At 47.6% G+C, this 17,282-nt stretch overlaps 1 protein-coding gene across 2 annotated transcripts in view; it reads left to right on the top strand.

Annotated features, from left to right (window-relative positions):
- Positions 1–16,487, top strand: part of BAHD1 (bromo adjacent homology domain containing 1) — a 42,252-nt gene extending 25,765 nt beyond the window's left edge. For both annotated transcript variants that reach the window (XM_030039541.2, XM_030039540.2), the window contains exons 2-7: positions 480–2,132; positions 5,494–5,855; positions 7,867–8,026; positions 9,043–9,119; positions 11,535–11,626; positions 13,083–16,487. In XM_030039541.2, coding sequence (XP_029895401.1) covers positions 497–2,132; positions 5,494–5,855; positions 7,867–8,026; positions 9,043–9,119; positions 11,535–11,626; positions 13,083–13,272 — 2,517 coding nt within the window. In that variant the 5' untranslated portion in view covers positions 480–496 and the 3' untranslated portion in view covers positions 13,273–16,487. The remainder of the gene's footprint in view (positions 1–479; positions 2,133–5,493; positions 5,856–7,866; positions 8,027–9,042; positions 9,120–11,534; positions 11,627–13,082) is intronic.
- Positions 16,488–17,282: the final 795 nt, after the last annotated feature.

Below are 17,282 nucleotides of genomic sequence, written 5' to 3' on the forward strand. Positions count from 1 at the left end.
TTCTTTTGTCTAATTGTTTCAGAAAATGACAATGAAACAGCCTGCCTGTATCAACATGCAAGCAGTCAAATACCTGGGATTTATTTCTGCTGTATGCCCTGGACCAGCATTCAGATCAGCTTTAGTAGATTTGATGAGAATGTGTAACGTGTTAGAAACAGCATTGGTGTAACAGAGGATGTACTTGGACTGGGAGCTGGGTGAAACAGCTTTCTGGCCATACCCTGGTTTTCCCAGCTGCTGTGGCATTTGCCGTCACCGCCCTGCTTTTAATTACTATCGTGTTCTATGGCTTAATATTAAACCACATCTAATTGCATCCTGTCTCTTAATTGGCTTAACTGGCCATCACCCAAAAAGACTCTTCTGTGTATAGAAACAAGCTTCTCCAAATATTTCCTAATTGGCAGTTGGTTCTTTGTGAGGAGATGGGTCCCTCTCAGCGATATTAATAGATGTTTTCTTCTGTTCATTCTCAGGATTGGACATTGATCCTATGACGCATGCCCGGAAGAAACAACTTTTCCTTCTGAAACATCCAGCTGGTACTGCTGGCCAAGCTTCATCACCAACAAGCAGCAGGAGGATGGACAGGACCGACACAGAGTGTGGCGAGCAGAGAGACGGAGATGGCACCGAGGCTCCGAACTGTCCAAGTGGGTTTGTGGGGACGAACAAAAGCAAGAATTTGCATGAAGTGCGAAAGACATACCCACTGCGGAGACGTCTCCTCCCCTCAGTGAACAAAAAGACCTGCAAAGTGCTCCTTACCAGGCTGGAGGATGTGGCTGGATCTCTGTCGAAACAGACTCAGAGCTGTAAAAAAAAGGACCTTCCCAGTTGGATGGAGGGTTTGGGACCTTCTTTGTTCTCCGAACAAGTTCAGCCTGTGGGAGGAGGGAAGAGTGATTCATCTGGGGAAAAGTGCACAATAACTTACCCAGGGACAGAGCAAGACCTTGATACTGCTCCTTCCGAGCCCAGGAAACGCAGGCTGGCCTCACTGAATGCAGAGGCAGTGAACAATCTGCTTTTTGAACGGGACGATGGCTTATTATCCAGCAGGCGTTTTCGGAGGGACTCCATTAAAGCTGGTGGAGACTGCACTGTGAAGAGCTTGCATTGCAAAGCTGGTGACAACTGGCCTGTGCTGGAAAAAACAGCTGTGAAAACAGGTAAAGGAAAAAACCGGCATGAGCCCAGTCAGAAATGCAATAGCTGTGACCATTCACTGGATGAGGTCTTTGATGACGGGACAAAGAGGGAGGACGGTGCCATCTCCTATCACCCTACCCCAAAGAGACTGGCCAGCCTGAATGCTGTGGCCTTTCTGAAGCTGACCCATGAGAAAGACCAACCACTGAAGCAGAGAAGTAAATCGGATGGAGAAGGCAAGTCCGAGAACCACTGTTCAAAGTCTACGCTCAAATGGGCCAAAGCCAGTAGGAAGAATTGCGTCAAATCCAAGAAGGAAATGACTGGCTTAAAAATGGAAGGTCAGCATGGCTGGCGAGGACTTACTCTAGGCGCTTTTGGGAAAGGAGAGCAGCGGGACTCCTCTAGGCTCTACGGGACGACAGAACCTGTTCCTTATGAGTCACTGTCTAGCTCCTATGCTAGCACAGAGGGTTTCTACCACAGACTGCCTTTGCTTATGGGCGGACAAGCTTCCATGAAGCCGGAGTATGGAAGACCCGGAGAGAAATCCCCAACCCCCAAACAGGAATTTCATCAGCCTTCCTTTCCTGCGCAGCAGTTCCCTCCCTTGCCTGTGCCCGGAAATCACACGGATTGTGGATGTCTCTATGAATCCTCGGATCTGACTCCGTTGAATGGGTTTTACGTTTATTATGGCCAAAGTGGATACAGTGGCTACTCTCACTGCTCCGTTTACCCCAAGGACGAGCTTTCGCAATCTGCTACCTGCGAGGGGCTCTTGGTATCGCCCAGTTCCTTGCCATCAGGTGCTCATTTCCAGCCACTCCACTGGTGTAACTCCCCGTACTGTTGTGGAGAAGGAACGGCGATTAACAGTTACAGCGTTTGCGGAGTTGTGCACGTGCCAGAGGGCAGGATTAGCAGCATGCACGCAGGACGGAACAGCTACCCCTACAAAATGCCTTTTGCAGCAGGTAAGGTGCAAAGTGCAAGCAAATCTCGTTCGGCGTTCCTAGGAGAAGAGGGCTGGTTCGGTGTGGTGGCTAATGAAGGTATCTCGTTGCCAGGAGGCAAACTCCCTCTGCGCATGGTGCGTCTCAGCTTGGCAGCCGAACTGCGGCTCAGAAAGAATCTGCGTTTGGCTCCCCTTCCCCCATTTTTAGCCCTGAGGGTTTTTCCCACTGAAAGGTCTTATTGGTGTGGAAAGCATAGAATTGGTGAAAGGACTTGGGCAGTGAGAAGGTGACTCATGACTTGTCATGCTGGAGCTAACTGCATAGCTTTGATCTGTGTAAAATGAGTGGTTTTTAGTTCCTACATGCTCTGCAAGGCTTCTCGCCGTCCTGCTGTGCTGCTCTGAGCGGAGGGTCTAAAGCACATCAAACTGACTTACTCCTCTGTTCCCAAAAGCTCGTGCTCAGAACCGAAGCATCCTTGCAGAGCAGAGCGGTGTGAAGAAGCAGGCATTGACTAGGTCATTAGACTGTTACTGGTGCAAGCTGTATGGGGGATGCAGTCTTTTAAGATTTTATAAATCAGATCGGGCAGGGCTGTGTAACGATTCGGTTTGAGTCTACTGTTTGGGCAGATGCTTGAACTTCACTGCGGTGATGTAAGTGCCGGGTACACTTAGTTTGGTGAGTAGTGGTCCCTTCTTTGCTCTTAATGTCTGAAAATGAAGCGTTGAAATGAGAACAGGTGATGGTGTAAGAGGTGATATAGTTATTTGCCTGGCTCTCTTCTGTCCTGTGTTTTTTCAGACTTTGTCCTCCAATGTGCTTTATCTTGGAGCTTTGCTATTGAAAAATATCTTTTGAAATATTTAAAACTAGATTGTTGTGTGGGGGTTATCAGACACCAGTACTTTGTATAAAAGCCATCAAGCTAGGCAGTGCTGCCATCTGCAAACAGTACAAGGCTGCTTCTCCAGCTGTTGGGAGTGTAAACATCAGTCTTTCAGTTAACCACATGTTTGAGTCAAAAGGAGGCACAACTTATCCACTTAAGAGATTTTCAGATAGGTGGATGAAGTTTTGGTTCAGTGCTCGGTTTGAGCGAGGCTTTGTTATCTTCCGTTGTAGGAAGCTGCTGAAACTCAGAAGCATTTGGTTGAAGTATAATTTCCGTTTTCCCTAAACATCCCTGCTGTCATGGTGCCGCTTCCTACTGTAGCAGCTAGACAGTGTTCACTAGTGGCTTCAACGCTCTTTAAAGTTGAATGCTTGCAAGACAACTAGCTCAGCAAAGTGTTCTTGTCTGACAGTTTTCTGTGTAGTGCCCTGAGGTCATGTCAGTCTACTTTGTTCCTGAAATTTTGCATGCTGGTGCCTCTGACTTTGTGCAACCAGAAGGATGCAGGTGGCGCAAACAGTATTTTTCGGAGTTCAGCCCTCCCTGCGAACTCAGTAATTTCTCATGGTGCTGGCAGGGGCAGTAGTGGTTCCAGGGGCATGTATTTACTAGTAGTGTGTCACCCCACTGCTAAGATCTTCCTTGGTGTGGTTTCCTTCCTGTGAGCCACTTTGATTTAAAAGCCTACACCATTGGAATAATTCAAACTTTGTTTTGTGGATTGAAGTGTATAAGGAGGTCTCCTAGAATATGAATGGGGACTTATGCTTAGGACTTGATCTTTATGTATGTGTGCACCTCTGAAATCTCGCCCTTCCCTAGAGCGGGTTATTTTAGTGAATTAAAGGAGTACTTGACTGCAAGCAACAGGCTCCCATCTGAGAGCACTGGTACAAGGGGATCCAGCTTGACGTGTCCATGCCTTGTGTTATATCTGTCTTATTTGGTGTGTTCAAGATGTTTGTATGGAAATATTGGTGTCTGTTTAGTACAAATCAAGGGATCAGGCTGTAATCTTCGGCAGTCGTGGTCTGCTGTATGCAGGAGAGAGGCATTGCTTTCCCCGTCCCACGGGTGGTTTGCAGCATGCAATTCAAAAGCAGGGTGGTGGGGATGAGGTCAGACAGGCTGTGAGAGATGCTTCAGCCCCAGCGCGGTGGAGCGGCTGGAAGTGTGTGCAGCCAAGGAAGGAGTCCTGGGGGGTTCCAGCAAGGCCAGGTCTGCACTTCTTTCCTGAAGTTTAGTAGATACTTTTGTGAAGCTTCATCCTGCTTTAGTTCAGGCTTGAAAACTGCTTTTGTAAGCAAAATCCTCAAGAGGTGATTCACTGCTCTGTGGGTCCTGTGCCTGCCAAGGCCAGGCAGGATACCTGAACTCGCATCCTAATGTCTTGGCTGGCTGGGGGAGTTGCTGCGGCATTTTGCTGCTCAGGGTCAGCAAAGTCTTGTGACGGTCCGAAGCAGCCCTCACACTTGCAGTTCAGCGGCGGCTTCGTTGCAGCCCTCTTAGGGAGGGTCAAGTGGGAGACAGGAGGCAATAATTTCCTGTTATTGCAAGGGGATCTCAGCAATTATTCAGCTGGAGCTTGGTGACTTCAGATGTTTTCTCACTTTCAGATTTTTTTAGCAGCTCTGCAGCGGTGCAGTCCCACAGATCTGCTAGGACATGCTCCAGTCTGGAGGCATCTCCTGGAGGTTGCCCGAAGCTGCCCTTTTTGTCACCCCGAAAAGCACGCTTTCTGATTTAGGGAACAGGGGTGTGTTGTATATTGGTCTGGGAGCTTTCTTCCTGCTGATGGTAGGTAATTCAAATCTGACTTGCTATTCTGTCAGACATGTTGGCCTAGGTTGAGGGCTTGTTTTGTGACTCCTGGAGCGGTGTGAGGTGTTCTAGGATGCTTTTGAGAGGCAGCGTCAGCCAATTTACTAACCTGTTGTGGTTAATGCATCTGCTTTAGGGACACGGTTTTGCTGAAGGCAGCAGTGTGCATCATCTTATATAGTTTTGTTCCACGTTGTTTCATATTTCTGGAGTTAATTCGGAGAATCTTCTCAATTTTCCCTGATTAGTAGAATTTGGCTTTTTGAAAGAAGCTGGCTGCTTGTGCTAGTATGGTTTAATCCTTCCCATCATTATGATAAGCCTTTTATTTCTTTTATACGTACTGACAGGCTGGAACTGCTTTGGACACTGGCCAACCTTATGTGTATTACTGGCTGGCATTACTTCGGGGGATTTTATATGGGTTTGTTATAGTGCAGTGTCATCGGCAGCAACATATTGGAGCATCGCAGGCTTAGAAATATCTTTGCTTTTAGAATCCAGTGACAGTGCAAAATGAAATTACAACGTGAAGAGTCTTTATTGCTGTAATGCAATAAAGGGAATTTCAGGGGAAAGCGGTGGTAGTTTGGGACAGTCTTGATTGTGTAGTTGTCTTATATTTCAAATGAGATACATGCCTCTTTTCTTCCCTTCTGTTAGAAGGCTGCAAGTCTCTGGACCAGCTGAACCTCACAATCCCTGTGGCAGGGCACCCCGCGTCACCTGCCCACCCGCTCTCAGGATGTCCTGTACCCAGTGTGCCACCGGCTGCAGAACCTGTTCCTCATCTGCAGACCCCCAACTCTGATCCTCAGACCATGGCCCGAGAATGTCCACAGAGCTCAAAGCCTCCCAGCGGCTCCAAATCCGGTCTCCGAAATACTACGGGCTGTCTCCACGCCTCTGACAGCAAAGCAGCGGGAGGTCATTCCCATCCAAAGCAGCAGCGCATTAGCAGGCGGAGAGCTACCAATGGCTGGATACCAGTTGGCACAGCCTGCGAGAAGGCTGTCTACGTTGTGGTAGGTGTCTGGAGTGCTGGGTTTTGTGTGTGTACAGCTATACCCATTTGTGCAGCTTCAGGGGACTAAGATCATGGAGGCTTGAGAGCGTTTTGGGTCTGGCTTCAAGGTGGAGATGGTCACTAGATGCCATCTAGAACCCCTTGGACAACCAAATAGTGCCTTTTGGCTGGGCCTCAAGGCTGAGCTGCTGTTGGCTTTTTCTCGTGTGCCCTGGTATTACCTGGCACAGCATGACAGATGGTTTGGAAAGGAAGGAAAACCTGCTACTGCTGTGCTAGCATCAGCTGAAACACCATGATGATGAATACTTCTGGCTTCAGCATTTGCAAGGGTGGCACCTGTTACACCTGTGAGTCCATCCTACAGAGAGATCGTCCCTCAGCTTCTTCCTCCTGGATGAGGGCAAACCTGTTTGAGAAAATGAGGGACGTTTTAGCCTTGTTATAAGGAGCAGTTGTCTAAAGGTAGCTCTTGTGAGGTGGTTGTTCTCGCTGATGGTGTCTGTAGCCCAGCAGGGTTCTCCCAGAGAGCAGTGAGGACTGAGACAGTATCCTGGCTCCCAGACAGAATTTTTCTAGCACCAAATATCTCCCTTGTAACTTAACTGGTGGCATGGCCAGTCACTCCTTCAAGCATTTCTTGTCTGTACTTTCCCATTTGTTGTGTTCAGGGGCAGAGATTGGCTACTGCAAGATGGGAGATTTCCTGCCAGAAGATTTAATTAACTACAGAAAAGTCCACTTCAATTGAGAGAGAAGGCAACATCCTTCATCTTATTAAAACATAAGAGCTGTGGACTTGAAATTTGGACCCGCACACTGTCTGGGAAGTTGGGACAAAGCGTTGAACTGCATGTAAATAGTAATGTCAGTAGCGAGGAGAGCTGTGGTCCAAACGGACTCGTCTGTGCTGCCGTTTGGTGTGGTGGTATAACCTCGAGCTGCTGAGAGCATCATCCAGGAGGGGTTCTGTAGCTTCAGCTCTTAGGGCTGTGTACAGGTACCAAGGGCTGTGCAAGGATGAAGCCCGTGAAAGCCAGAGACGGGCCTCTTGCATCCATCGCTCAGACTTTGACGCTTTGAAAGGAGCAGTGCACCGTTAATCTCCTTAAGTCCTGGCGGATAATGCTTCCGACTTTGCCTGGGCGATCTGGCAGGAGGTTAAACCCATCCTGCTCAGGCATTCTGAAATGAGTTTTCAGAGCAAAATAAAATAACCCTCCCCCAGTTCATAGTCCAAAAAGTGATCATTTTGTAATGTTAGAGGCTACAAAGGAAATGGTAGCAATCTTGTGAACGAAAGATTTATGCCACGGCCTCCCTGCCACTCCCTGCCCTGTTCATGTGAAATGTTTCGTGTTTTATTTGTTATCTTACAATGTTTGTATCAGATAAATGCATAGCATTCAAAATGTGCCTGGTTTTCCATGCCTTTGATTATGAAGGAAATGCACACCTACAGGTAGGCAGGTAAAATGGTGATTTTTCTGAAGGTTTTTTTTTTTGCATGCAGAATTGAAGGAGCAATTGGGTTTTAATTTGAAATAAGGGTATTCATTTCAGAAATACGTGCTTTTGTGAGACCTGCTGTCCCACTGGTGACCTGCTTCTTACTGCCAGCGCTACATAGGAAAAATAGTAGAGGTTTGTCTCTTGCTTTATTTGAAAACAATGGCCACATATGATCTGTGAGCACTTGGATGCTACTCCTTGGTGAACCTTCTTTACCTACAAGTGCCCTACCCATAGAAAAAGTAATTTGTTTGACCTGATCTTTGTTGTTATAAGCCAGCCTGGTGGGAATAGAGATGCCATGAGTGGTCTTATGCTGTATGACTTCTCTCAGAGATCTCTTGGAATGGAAGCACTTAGTTCTGAGTAGGCTTAGGCAACTTTCTAGTTTGTGGCAGGACCAAGGAGTCTTGGATTGGGGTAGCAAACAGTAAACTATAACTCTTCGCCTGTACACTCCGGTGGCTTTATTTTTTGTGTGTGTTCTAATGGTATAGAATGAGCCAGAGCCGGCTGTTCGCAAGAGCTATCAGGCTGTGGAGAGAGATGGGGAGATTATCCGGGTACGAGATACTGTCCTCTTGAAATCAGGACCCCGGAAGAAATCTATGCCATATGTTGCGAAGATATCGGCACTGTGGGAAGACCCCAAAACAGGTACTGTGCCAAAAGAGTATGTATTGCCTTTGTGCTTGACAGATGAGGGTGAGCTGGAACCGGGGAAGTGATGGATCTCAGGAGAGCTGCAAGCTTGTTAGGGTACTCCACTGCTGCCAGACCAGGTGATAAAGAGGAAGAGATTAGCTCCATGGCTTTTGTTCAGATGGTTCCAGGAACTGAAATGCTCTTTAATCACTAGCCTGGGACTGGTAATCAAAATCTTCCTGGTCGTGAAAGCGCATAATATCTGCCAAGTGCCCGTCTTAGCAATGATCTCCTTTATTATTTCATTGCAGCAGACATCTCAGGAGCTGCTGTTTACTCAAATGCTCTATCCAGCATCTGGGCTGGGAGTTGGTGTGCAGCATGGGCTTGTCTGTGGAAGCTCTTGATGGGACCTGCGTGGAGGTGGTGATTGGAGTGGTGTGGTTTTGATGTTAAGGTCCTGTGTCTGACTAGCGATACCTGAACCAAGGAATCTGTGCCAAATGTTATAAAGTAAAGGTCTTGCTTAAAAGTTTAAAAAAAAAAAAAAAAAAAAGTTGCGCGTAAAAGAAGCGATCAGTGTGTGGTGAGGCCCATCTTGGTCATGTCATCCTTCAACAGCCATTCTGGCATGAACCTGTGAGTTAATGCTGCAAGTACTGAGCTTTGGATGAGCATCTTTGCCAGCTTGCAGTCTGAATGGATACATTTTTCAGATGGAAACGTTTGATTTTGGTTTTTTGGGGTTTTTGTGTGTGTGTGTGTGTCTAACTGACCTCTTTGTGATGATGTAACGCAAGTGGGGGGGGGGAAGGTGTAACGGAATAGCAATGTGACCGACTTCATACAGCCTCTTGCTGTAACAAAAGGACACCTAGTTCAGCATGAAATATTTATCACGGCACAGCTGCCTCTACGTGAGCGCTGTGGGAATGAAAGGGATGAAGCAGGAGGAGGAAGCTGGGTATTAGTGGGAAAACACTATGAGAAAACTGAGGCTTGACATATTTTAATAAATCTTCTTGCAGGGGAGCTGATGATGAGCCTCCTGTGGTATTACAGACCGGAGCACACTCAGGGAGGCCGCAACCCCAGTATGCACCAGGTGAGCCATCCCAGTGTGAAACTTGGGGCGGGGGTATCCTGCTATGTCTGTATTTCTGCAGGAAGAGGGGATTAGCCTGACTATCTCCCTGCATTCCTGGGTGGCCTCAAACTCGGGGCTGAGCTTCTGTTTTGAGTAAAATGGAGCTGTCTTTTGGCTGTGATGCAGCTGTTGCCAGATGTGTTGAGTGGTGGTGTCCCATAGATGGGCTTTTCCCCCATTTATTGTCATGTGTAGAAACTCTGGGCTGTAGCAGAAGCTGCTGTGTTCTTTACATGGCTGCCTCTGTTAAGTTTTAATGTTTCTCCCTTTAATCTGAGAAAATTGTGCGCATTAAGTGAAAAGTTGTTTTGTCTGCAACCTTAGGAGTAAGGAAGAGTGAGTTAATACTGAATCAAGATCAGATGCCTTTCTGAAAAGGGTATTCTAATTCACCCAGAAATGCAGAGCTCGATGCAAAAGCTCATGCTGCAATTCTGCAGGACATTGGAGTACCTATATCATAGGCTGGCTTTTTAACATAAATCCTTTAATCTGCTTCTTAAACTCCAGAAACTTGTTTGTTTTGTGCAGGAACATGGATGCATCATCCTTCCCCTGTATAGATTTATGAGCAGAATTAAAGACTGACTTGAGGATGTTGTGCCAGTGTAATAGAGTTTGCCTTTTAAAAGGAGAAATGTGTGAATCATTATGACTTCACGCCTTGCTCTGCTTTGCATGGGCTTGTGTTGGGTGACAAGATAAGCTGTTTTTAAACTGGGAATGGAGAATTTACTGCTGTTTTCAACCCACCAAAATACTTGGTGTATTTTTCCTTTATTTACTTTTTTAAATAAAAGAGGAGGGAGGGGGTGGGTTAGAGCAGGACTGAGGAAGAGCCAGGGAATTGTACCTGCCTGACTTGTAGGGCACAGATGAGTTTCTAAACCAAAACGTGGTACCTTATAGTTTTCTGGTCCGTAAATGAAGCGTGACTGTATCCAGTTGCATTTTAGTGTAGTGAGAGTGCCAGTAGTCTGGCCAGGAGGAATTAAGCCAGTTTCTTGCACACCTGCTTAATTACACAAGACTTCAAATGAGAGAGTGCCATTTCGGCTGAGTAGCTGGGATGGGCTTGCCAAAGATGACTCAGATAGTTTTGATTTAAGGAGTAGACCAAAACCCCACCATGCAGAAGCAAGGTGTGGCGTTTTCAATTTCTCTGATTAAGCATGTCCCCAAACGGTGACCCTTTTGTGAGTCTTTCCTTCCAGCTTGCTTCCTTCCTCAGGCCTGTGAGCAGAAACAAAGCCTGCAGGTAATGCTTCCAGATTTGTGCAGAGCATCCTTATTCCCAGAGATTGTCTTTGCTGACCTAACCACACCTGAAATTCTTTCAAATGGCTCCATCTGGGTTGCCCCATATCTAACCATTCCTGCCTGCTGCAGAGCCAAGTTTCCTAAATTACCCTGGGAAAAAGGGCTATTGCTACTTCCCTTACTAAACTAGCCTTTTTAATTGAATTGGCATGAGGAAAGGGTTGGAAAAGAAGGGATTCCTTTAGCTTTGATGGATTAGAAAGACTGGTCATGTGTCACAGGGTAGTAGTAAAGACAGCAAAGTGCTATTCAACCTCCATTTCAATTCTTAACTGTAGAAATGAATTAGAAGGGTTTCCAGCACAGGAAAGGGAAAATGAATGAAGAACATCCCTAGGAGCTCAGAATAATGTGTGGGTGGGGAGTCTTCCAACCTCCTGCCTGCAGGAGCGTTGCTCACTGGGTTTTCTGGATGCAGTCTGAAGGTTCCTTCCACGTGGAGTCTGTGCACAAAGTCAGACTGTGGATAAGCTGGAGCAAAGGCACCTCTTGCAGGGTTTTTTCTGAGCCTCTGCAGTACCTCCCCTGATAGACTCGGCCTTCCTCCCTCTTACCTGTCTCGTTGTCATTCCTAGCATTTTGAAAGCACTATAGCAATGCTTGCTTTTTTCCAGTGCAGCATTGGAAAAGCTCATCTCCTGGGACACTTCTCAGCGGTGGCCACAAGCTGTCTGTCATCCCCAGGAGGAAAGAGGAGGCTGAGTGGTGTAGCTGGTAGCAGCCTTGCTGCTGAATTGCTTTTTGTAACATCAGCAGTATGTGTGGGGTTTGGACACTTGGCCTCACAAAGTGTGCTAGGCAGTGTTAAATGATGGGAGAACTCTTAATGCTTTGCTCACGTGTTGCTGGATAAAATTCTGGTGCACACTATAAATAGGTCCCAAAACACCTGGAAGGTGTCTGGATTATGTGAAATACTGGCTCTAAAGAGTATCTGCTATGAGCATGATTTGATAGACTTCCCTTTAAGGTGATGGGTGAAGGTGTGGAACTAGCTCTACCTCCCTGGGGCTCTTGGTCAGCTGGGTGACCTCTTCCTTCCTTCTCTTGCAGAATGAGATCTTTGCATCCCGGCATCAGGACGAAAACAGTGTTGCCTGCATAGAGGAGAAATGCTATGTGCTGACCTTTGCAGAGTACTGCAGGTAGGTGGTGCTCTTAACTTGCTGCTGTTCCTGAGACCTTCATCTGTCTCCAGCTCTTGTCACTCTTTCCATTTCCAACCATCACCCAGCAGAACTGTCCCAGCTTTACAGACTTTGGTCTAGCTGGAGCTGGATGAATTACACTCACTCTACATACAAGTTTGGTACTGCAGTCTGTGGGTGCTTCTTCCACTCTAGCATTATTATGTCTCTGTTTCGTGTAATATATATGCTCTAAGGGGCTTGCAAATGTTTATGCTTGTATGACCTTGGTACCACAGCATGTGGACATCAGTGGAGGATGGTGCAGGAAAACCTGTAACTTGGAGCTAAAAACTAAGCAAGGCAGGAAATCATCCTGTATATCTATCCCCTATGGTACACAGGTGCCATAGCTAGCCAAAAGGCCTGCTGATACACTTGTCGGTGTTGCTACTAGACACTAGTGTATGTGCTCACAAATCTGGGTGTTTTGGCAGCAGCATCGCTCCGAGTAGTGACTCGGGCCTTTGCTATTAAGCTCTGGTTGATTGAATTGAAACTTTGTCAGTAAGAACTTCCGAGCATCCATATTCAAGACTGCCATCCTTTGATGGATGGATGTGCAGGACAGAATGAAAATAGGGGTTGGATGGACACACAAATCCATAATGCAAAATAGTGCTTTAAATCTCTTCAGTTTTGCTGAGTGCTTCTTGTTGACTGTGCAGTCTTGCTGCAGAGTGGATGTTTAAACCCTAATGCACTCTTCTTAGTCCTCCTGTTCCTAGCCTAGGGCTCTGCTGTTTGAATTTCTGAAACCAAACTGTTTTACAAACTCTTTATAAGCTGAATTTTGCTCTTTCTTTTGGAAACTCTAAAAACCAAAACAACAAAAAAACCCAAGCCCAAAACCACAAAACACCCACCCCCCCCCACCCCCCCCTGCCCCCCCCAAAACCAAGCAACCAAAAAAAAAAAAAACCCTAAGCTTTGGATCCAAACAGCTCGTTTCCTTTCTAACAGCCTAGTCCTCTGGAACGGCTATTGGCAGGAATTTTTTCATGCTGTTGTGGGTAAGGTCACCTTTGAGAGGAAGGCATCCTGAATTCTTCATTTGCCTAAACAGCAGCCTGATGTATAAGCCTTTTCTGGGGCTAATTAACAAAAACGAGGCCAAAGTAGTAAAAGCAAGGTAGATTAACTGCAGTCATCTTTCATACTGTATGGCATCCACCAGTATAGAAATGTAAACCGTTGTGCTGCTTCCTGCAGTTCAGGGTGGGCTCAAAAGCAGTAGCTACTTCATGTCCTTCTCTTGAGCAAAGCTTAATTCCCCTCTGCACCCCTCCCCTTCCCCTTCCCCCCCCCTTGTCCTTCAGCAGCCACAGTTGTGGCTTCTGGTGAGACAGACTGACACAAACAGCGGAAGGTGAAACGAGTTTGTGCTAACTCTTCTAATGTAATTGCGTTGCAGATTTTGTGCCTTGGCAAAGCGTCGAGTCGAAGGGATCCCAGGCAGGAAAACAATTATGGTTCCTCCCTCGGAAGAGTACTCCACACCTCTGCACCGCAAGGTGCCCGAGGACACTGACCCTGAGCTGGTTTTCCTCTGTCGTCACGTCTACGACTTCAGACACGGGCGCATCTTGAAGAACCCGCAGTAGCACCATTCTTCAGTCGGACCGTGGTGAGGATGAGTGGCACCGGAGAGCCGACAGCAGGCGGATGGTCTGGGACATCTGTGCACTCTCGACAACTTACCTTGTGCTGCTTGCAGATGAGAGCGCCCAGCGCTCTTTCCTCGGACTGAAAAGTGTGTGCAGGAGCAGATCCCTGTGGAGGAAGGCAGCAGTTGAAAGCACAGCACTTCATTAAAAGCATAAATGAAAATATATACGTATAAAATAAATATATGTATATAGATATAGGTACTTGCATATGTAAATCTATATCTATATATGTATCTAGAGATGCATATATTGGGAGGGGTTTGCAGGGGATAAAAGCCAGTAAACTGAATCCAGAGCCATCACTGGTGGGAATGGTGGAAAGGTGCAGGAGGAGTGCTTTGGTGCATTGTCTGAGTCAAGCTGTGACAGTTCTGTGGTTTTTGTGCCCTGATGTGAAGTGCGAGGACTGAGACCAGTTCCTTGGCAGAGCACAGGAGAGTCTCCTTTGTCCCACAGGACAGACTGTGAGGATTCCTAGTGGGTGAGATCTGCTTCAAAATACAACCGTTGCTTTGGAAGCTACCTGGATGCAGAGTGGCCTCGTGTTGTGCTTGAATAGGTTTTGCTCCGTCAGGGGGAGAGGTGACCCCTATTTTCTCTCATCTTTCTCTTCCCCTCACCTCACTGTTCTTTGATTCACTGCCTGGACTGGGCTTGGCAGCCAGGCTTGGAAATCTGCTCCATCGTAGAGCAGAGAGGGAGCTGGCAAGATCGTAGGCTTTACATCCCAGTGCAGTGTTATGGAGAGCTGTGCCTCTGTCGCAGATGCCCTGACCTTGCCCCAAAGGATCTCATGCCCCAAAAAGCACAGCACCAGCAGGCGTGCGTCGCTCTGAAGCTGGGAGCACACAAAGTGGGCTCTGCTGGTGAGAACCATGTTTTCTCTTCTGAGTATTGCTTTTCCTCTAATGACTTAGGGGGCCGTAGTGATAGAAGTGGGTTTACTCCTTCCCAGTTTGTTTTCCTGTAACGTCATTTCCAGTCCCTGTTTAACCCCATACATCTTCAGTGTGAAGAAGCTAGAGGCTGGAGGGTGAAATGGCAAACCCTTTTCTTGAGTGTTTTTTGGCTTTTTAAAATTTTAACTTCCCTCCCCTGATGTGACTCTCCTGACCCTGGGCGTACTGTTGAAGCCATTAGCAGTGCTGTCTCAGCGCTGCCTTGCAGCCTCCCCCCTTCCAAACTCATCTTGGCGTCCGAGCAAGCTCACCAAAGTGGCTTTGTGGCTCCTGAAAGGAACTGAGCATTGGGAAAGGTTCGCATCGACAAATGTGACCCGAGCCCCACAGATATTGCCTCTTGCCTTACGTGTATAGATCCTAGATAGACGCTAGTTTATCTTAACGCAAACTGTTCGAGTTAATTCTAAAGCAAACCAAAGGACAGTGTAACAGTCCGTTTGAGTCACTCACACCAAGCTGGGAGTCCATTTCTAGATTGCACTAATGTAAAGAAGGAGAATCAACACCATCTTGGCCCATGTTCCTGCTGGCTGGAGTTGCTCATTGAAACTAGGGATCTGCATTTTTCCAGTCTTTTGGGGCTTCTGAACTTGTGTTAAATGGTGGAAGTGTTCGTACTGCTTTAATGTTGTCCTGTCAGTGGAAGTAGCACTACCTGTACTCCCCGCGGGCGCCGGCACAGTGGGAACGGAGGGTTTGTTGGCTTGCTCCGACGGCTGCACACCTGCCTGGCCTGGAGAGAAAACCCCACAACAGCAAATGCGTTACATGGAAATAGTTTGTTAATGCAGGAGTTCTCCAGAGATTTGCTCTACATACCAAAGAGGGGAACGTGTCTAGAAGATGATGACTTGAGAGGAGAAGACAAGATCTGGCACCTGCCCCAGTGGGCGAGCAGGGCACACGTCTCCTTGCTGTTGGTGGACGATCCCTGCTCAGTGTTGCCAAGGATGCTGGAAAAGCCCTATTTATTCTTGCCTGCGTAGCCTGGGGGAAAACCCCAGCTCCAGGAGGTTTGATCCTAGGTGTGCAAGCACGAATTTGCGGGTGAAGCGTCTTATCTCATTTATACCTCAAGATACTGTTAGTGTCAAAGTAATTGCTCAGATTTCTCCTTAACAATTAACTTGGGCACTGGTGGTCTCTTGGAACGATGCGGTTGGGCTGCTGATACGGCGGTGCTGTATCAGGATGGGAGTCGGGAGTGCTTCTGGGGCTCTCGGATGAAAGTGCCACGGGGATGCAAGGAGGTGTTGGAGAAAGCGGTCTCTGATGCCGCCGGGAGAGGATGTTAGGCGGCTCTGCTCTTCAGCAGGGAGGGAGGATGCTGGAGAAGCAGAGCCGCTCCTGCCCGTTGCGAAAGAGGGGATCGTGGCTGGCCAGGGCAGAGCGGTGCGGGAGGGGAATGGAGCAGCTGCACCCTGGGGCCGTGGCACACGATGGTGGCATGGGAAGCCCTAAATGCATGTGCTTGACTTGGCAGGGACTCCTGTGACACCCAGCCAGAAGCAGGCAAGCTGCCTGCGGCCGCCTTCCTCTAGCAAAAGTGCCATCAGATGCAGGATGCTTCAAGACCCACCTGCCAGGCAAACCCTGAGCATTGCTGCACAGTCAGGGAAGGGTTTGAAAACCCAGCCTTGGAAACCACAGTAACTCGCTGAAACTCCTTCTTGTGACCCCTCTCCCCCCTGCTCCCACCTTTGTCCTGGCTCCTCTCCAGGTAGAAGAGAAATTGTACTTGCCCTGGGTCTGGAACGGGCTTTGGCCTGTGTCTGGAGAGGACAAATCCTGACTCTTCTCATGTTAGAATCTGCTTCAGGCCAAGAACATTGTTCGAGATTCACGTGGTTGCTTATGCTGTTGTGCAAACAGCATGTAAATGAATTGAAATGTCTTATCCATAATGAAAATATTTCATGCTTTTTTAATCTATTAGATATGGAAATATTTTTTGAAACTGAAAACGCAGTCGGTAGAATTTAAATTGAAACGTAATACATGTAAAATATATTTTAGTTGATAATTTTGTAAAATGCACTTTTTTGTGTCTCTTCCCTGGTTTCCCAGATCTGTATTTCAGTGTTTACAGATGGAATGAGAACATTCCCTATACCCTCCTTCTGTGAGAAAGATATATTAGAAGTAATTCTTAAAAAATAAATTTGAAAAATCGTATTGATTTAGAAAACAAACTAGTGCTGCGCTGTTCTTCTCTTCCTTGCCTGAACTTCCCACTTGGATCTGTTGGGCTGCAGGACTTAGAATTGCTTGGAAGGTGCCAGTGTGGGAGCAGACTTGGGTGCTCAGGGTCTTGGGGTGAGCGATCTGGATGCAGCCCAGAGCTGAGCTACTGTTGGCTTTTCCAGTGAAAACAGAGCAAGCGGAAGGAGGATCAGCTGCGGCTTGACTTATTTTTTTTCCAATTTGCTCTTGACAGCTGCTGTCATAGGAATATTTAAGCCCCTGCCTTTCAGGCAGGAAAGGTGTTGGTGGCAAAGCTTGTCTCTGCAAGTCTTGGTGTATCAGCCTGTGCTTTAGGAGGAGGCATTTTGTAATGTTGCTTTTGGAAAAGCGTCTCACTGGGAGCGCTGTCCCTGGAAGCCAGCTGACAGCTCGCTTGGTGGCATTGCCATCGTCTTCTGCCATTGGAGTGTCCTGGCCCCGTGGCACCAAAGGCTACACCCCCCCGCCTCCGCGGACGGGTCCGACAGCCGTGCAGTCTACACGGACATCCCAAAAACACAAGGAGGAGCCCAAGTGGGAGCAAGAGCGGAGAGGAATAAAATAACCTGCTTGAAACCGTGCAGCGGGGTCAGCATCTCTGTGAGGAATGGGATCTGGGTTGCCCGATGGGAATGTCTGCGTTTAACACAGGTGAGAGCTGTCTGTAGGTGCTGAGCTCGGGGTGCTTACAGGTCTTGAGGTGCAAGGCCAAAGCTGCTGGCATGTGCAAGAGGTGTGCAAAAGGATTGCAGGTGCTCT

The sequence above is a fragment of the Aquila chrysaetos genome, chromosome 16 (genome assembly GCF_900496995.4).
Source record: "Aquila chrysaetos chrysaetos chromosome 16, bAquChr1.4, whole genome shotgun sequence".
Taxonomy (NCBI): Eukaryota; Metazoa; Chordata; class Aves; order Accipitriformes; family Accipitridae; genus Aquila; species Aquila chrysaetos.